The sequence below is a fragment of the Triticum aestivum genome, chromosome 1B (assembly GCF_018294505.1).
Source record: "Triticum aestivum cultivar Chinese Spring chromosome 1B, IWGSC CS RefSeq v2.1, whole genome shotgun sequence".
NCBI classification, from domain to species: Eukaryota; Viridiplantae; Streptophyta; class Magnoliopsida; order Poales; family Poaceae; genus Triticum; species Triticum aestivum.
In genome coordinates this window covers 21,351,350-21,353,030 of record NC_057795.1, presented here as the reverse complement: position 1 = coordinate 21,353,030, position 1,681 = coordinate 21,351,350, and the positions used below count along the sequence as shown (strand labels likewise).

At 55.7% G+C, this 1,681-nt stretch overlaps 1 protein-coding gene across 1 annotated transcript; it reads right to left on the bottom strand.

Moving 5' to 3' along the window:
* LOC123104502 (chalcone synthase 2-like) lies at positions 1–1,188 on the bottom strand. The gene has a single exon (XM_044526371.1). It carries the CDS (start codon positions 1,186–1,188, stop codon positions 1–3), a length of 1,188 nt encoding a protein of 395 aa, XP_044382306.1.
* Positions 1,189–1,681: the final 493 nt, after the last annotated feature.

The following is a 1,681-nucleotide window of genomic DNA, read 5'->3' as shown; positions in this document are numbered from 1 at the left end:
TCATGCAGTGGCTGTGATCGGGACGCTGTAGAGGACGAGTGTCTCGACGGTGAGGCCGGGGCCGAAGCCGAAGAGGACACCCCACTCCTTACCCTCTCCAGTGGTTGCGTGGCCATCCTGGGAAGAGGTCTTACGCATCACGTCGAGCACGAAGAGGACACATGCGCTGGACATGTTGCCGTACTCCGACAGGACCTCTCGGCTGGCGCGCATGCGTTCCTTGTCAAGGCCAACTTTCTCCTCAACCATGTCCAGGATCGCTGGCCCTCCAGGATGTGCAATCCAGAAGATGGAGTTCCAGTCATGGATGCCTAGAGGCTTGAAGGCGTCCTCGAGTGCTTTCTCGATGTTCTCGGAGATGAGCCCGGGCACGTCCTTGAGAAGGTGGATAGTGAGCCCCGCCTCGGTAAGGTGGCCGTTAATGGCACCATCGGAGTCGGGCAGGATGGTCTGGCTCGCTGATACCAGCTGGAAGAGTGGCTTCTCGAAGGGCTCGTCGGGGTCGGCGCCGATGATGGCAGCGGCCGCGCCATCGCCAAAGAGTGCATGTCCGACCAGCGAATCCAAATGTGACTTGGAGGGGCCACGGAATGCCATGGCGGTGATCTCCGAGCAGACCACCAACACACGTGCTCCGCGGTTGTTCTCGGCGATGTCTTTGGCCATGCGGAGCACCGTGGCACCGCCAAAGCAGCCTTGCTGGTACATCATGAGGCGTTTGACCGCCGGGGAGAGGCCGAGTAGCCTCGTCAACTGGTAGTCGGCGCCTGGCATGTCCACGCCGGAGGTGGTGCAGAAGATAACGTGGGTGATCTTCGACAACGGCTGGCCCCACTCCTTGATGGCCCTCTCTGCCGCCTCTTTCCCGAGCTTGGGGACCTCCACGACGACAATGTCATGGCGCGTGTCGAGCGACGGCTCCATGTGGGAGCAGATGCTGGGGTTCTTTTTGAGGATCTCCTCGGTGAGGTGCATGTGCCTCTTCCGGATCGTGGACTTCTCGCACATCCTCTCGAACTTCTCCTTGAGGTCCGGGAGGTGCTCGCTCTTGGTGACCCTGAAGTAGTAGTCCGGGTAGGTGGCTTGGTACACGCAGTTGGCCGGGACGGCCGTGCCGATTGCCAGCACGGTCGCCAGACCCTCAGCCCGCTGTGCCCTTCTCACTTCCTCCAACTTCACCGCCGCCATTGATCAGCACCAAGCAGTCGTACTAGCTAAGTAGCAAGGGCTTGTAAGGTGCACTTAACGTAAGATTGTATTTCTCAACTCTGGTGATAGAACTCACTGGGAGTGCTGCCACTTTATAGAATATGATTTGCTAACGGATCCAAGTTTTTTATACCAGAGTTGAATACACCGACAACTGAGCTTGTTTGTTTTATTAATTCCGATGGGAGCGCCTGCAGCTTATAGAAACTCTGGTAATAGCGGTCTTAAGGAGCACGTACGATGCACAAAAAAATCAGCTTAATTTAGCAGTCGCGGCAATGTTTCGAATTTTAAAAGCAAGAACCAAAAAACAACTCGGCCAGTGAGTTTGCCTTGTTCCGCCCGCGGCAAACAGCACACGGCTGGACCGGGTCAGCAATCATTAAGATCGCTGAGTTCTTATTATAAGAAATTCGACAAAACAAAAAGCAACTACTGCCAAGTACGTAAAAAGGACAACTCGTCAAACACA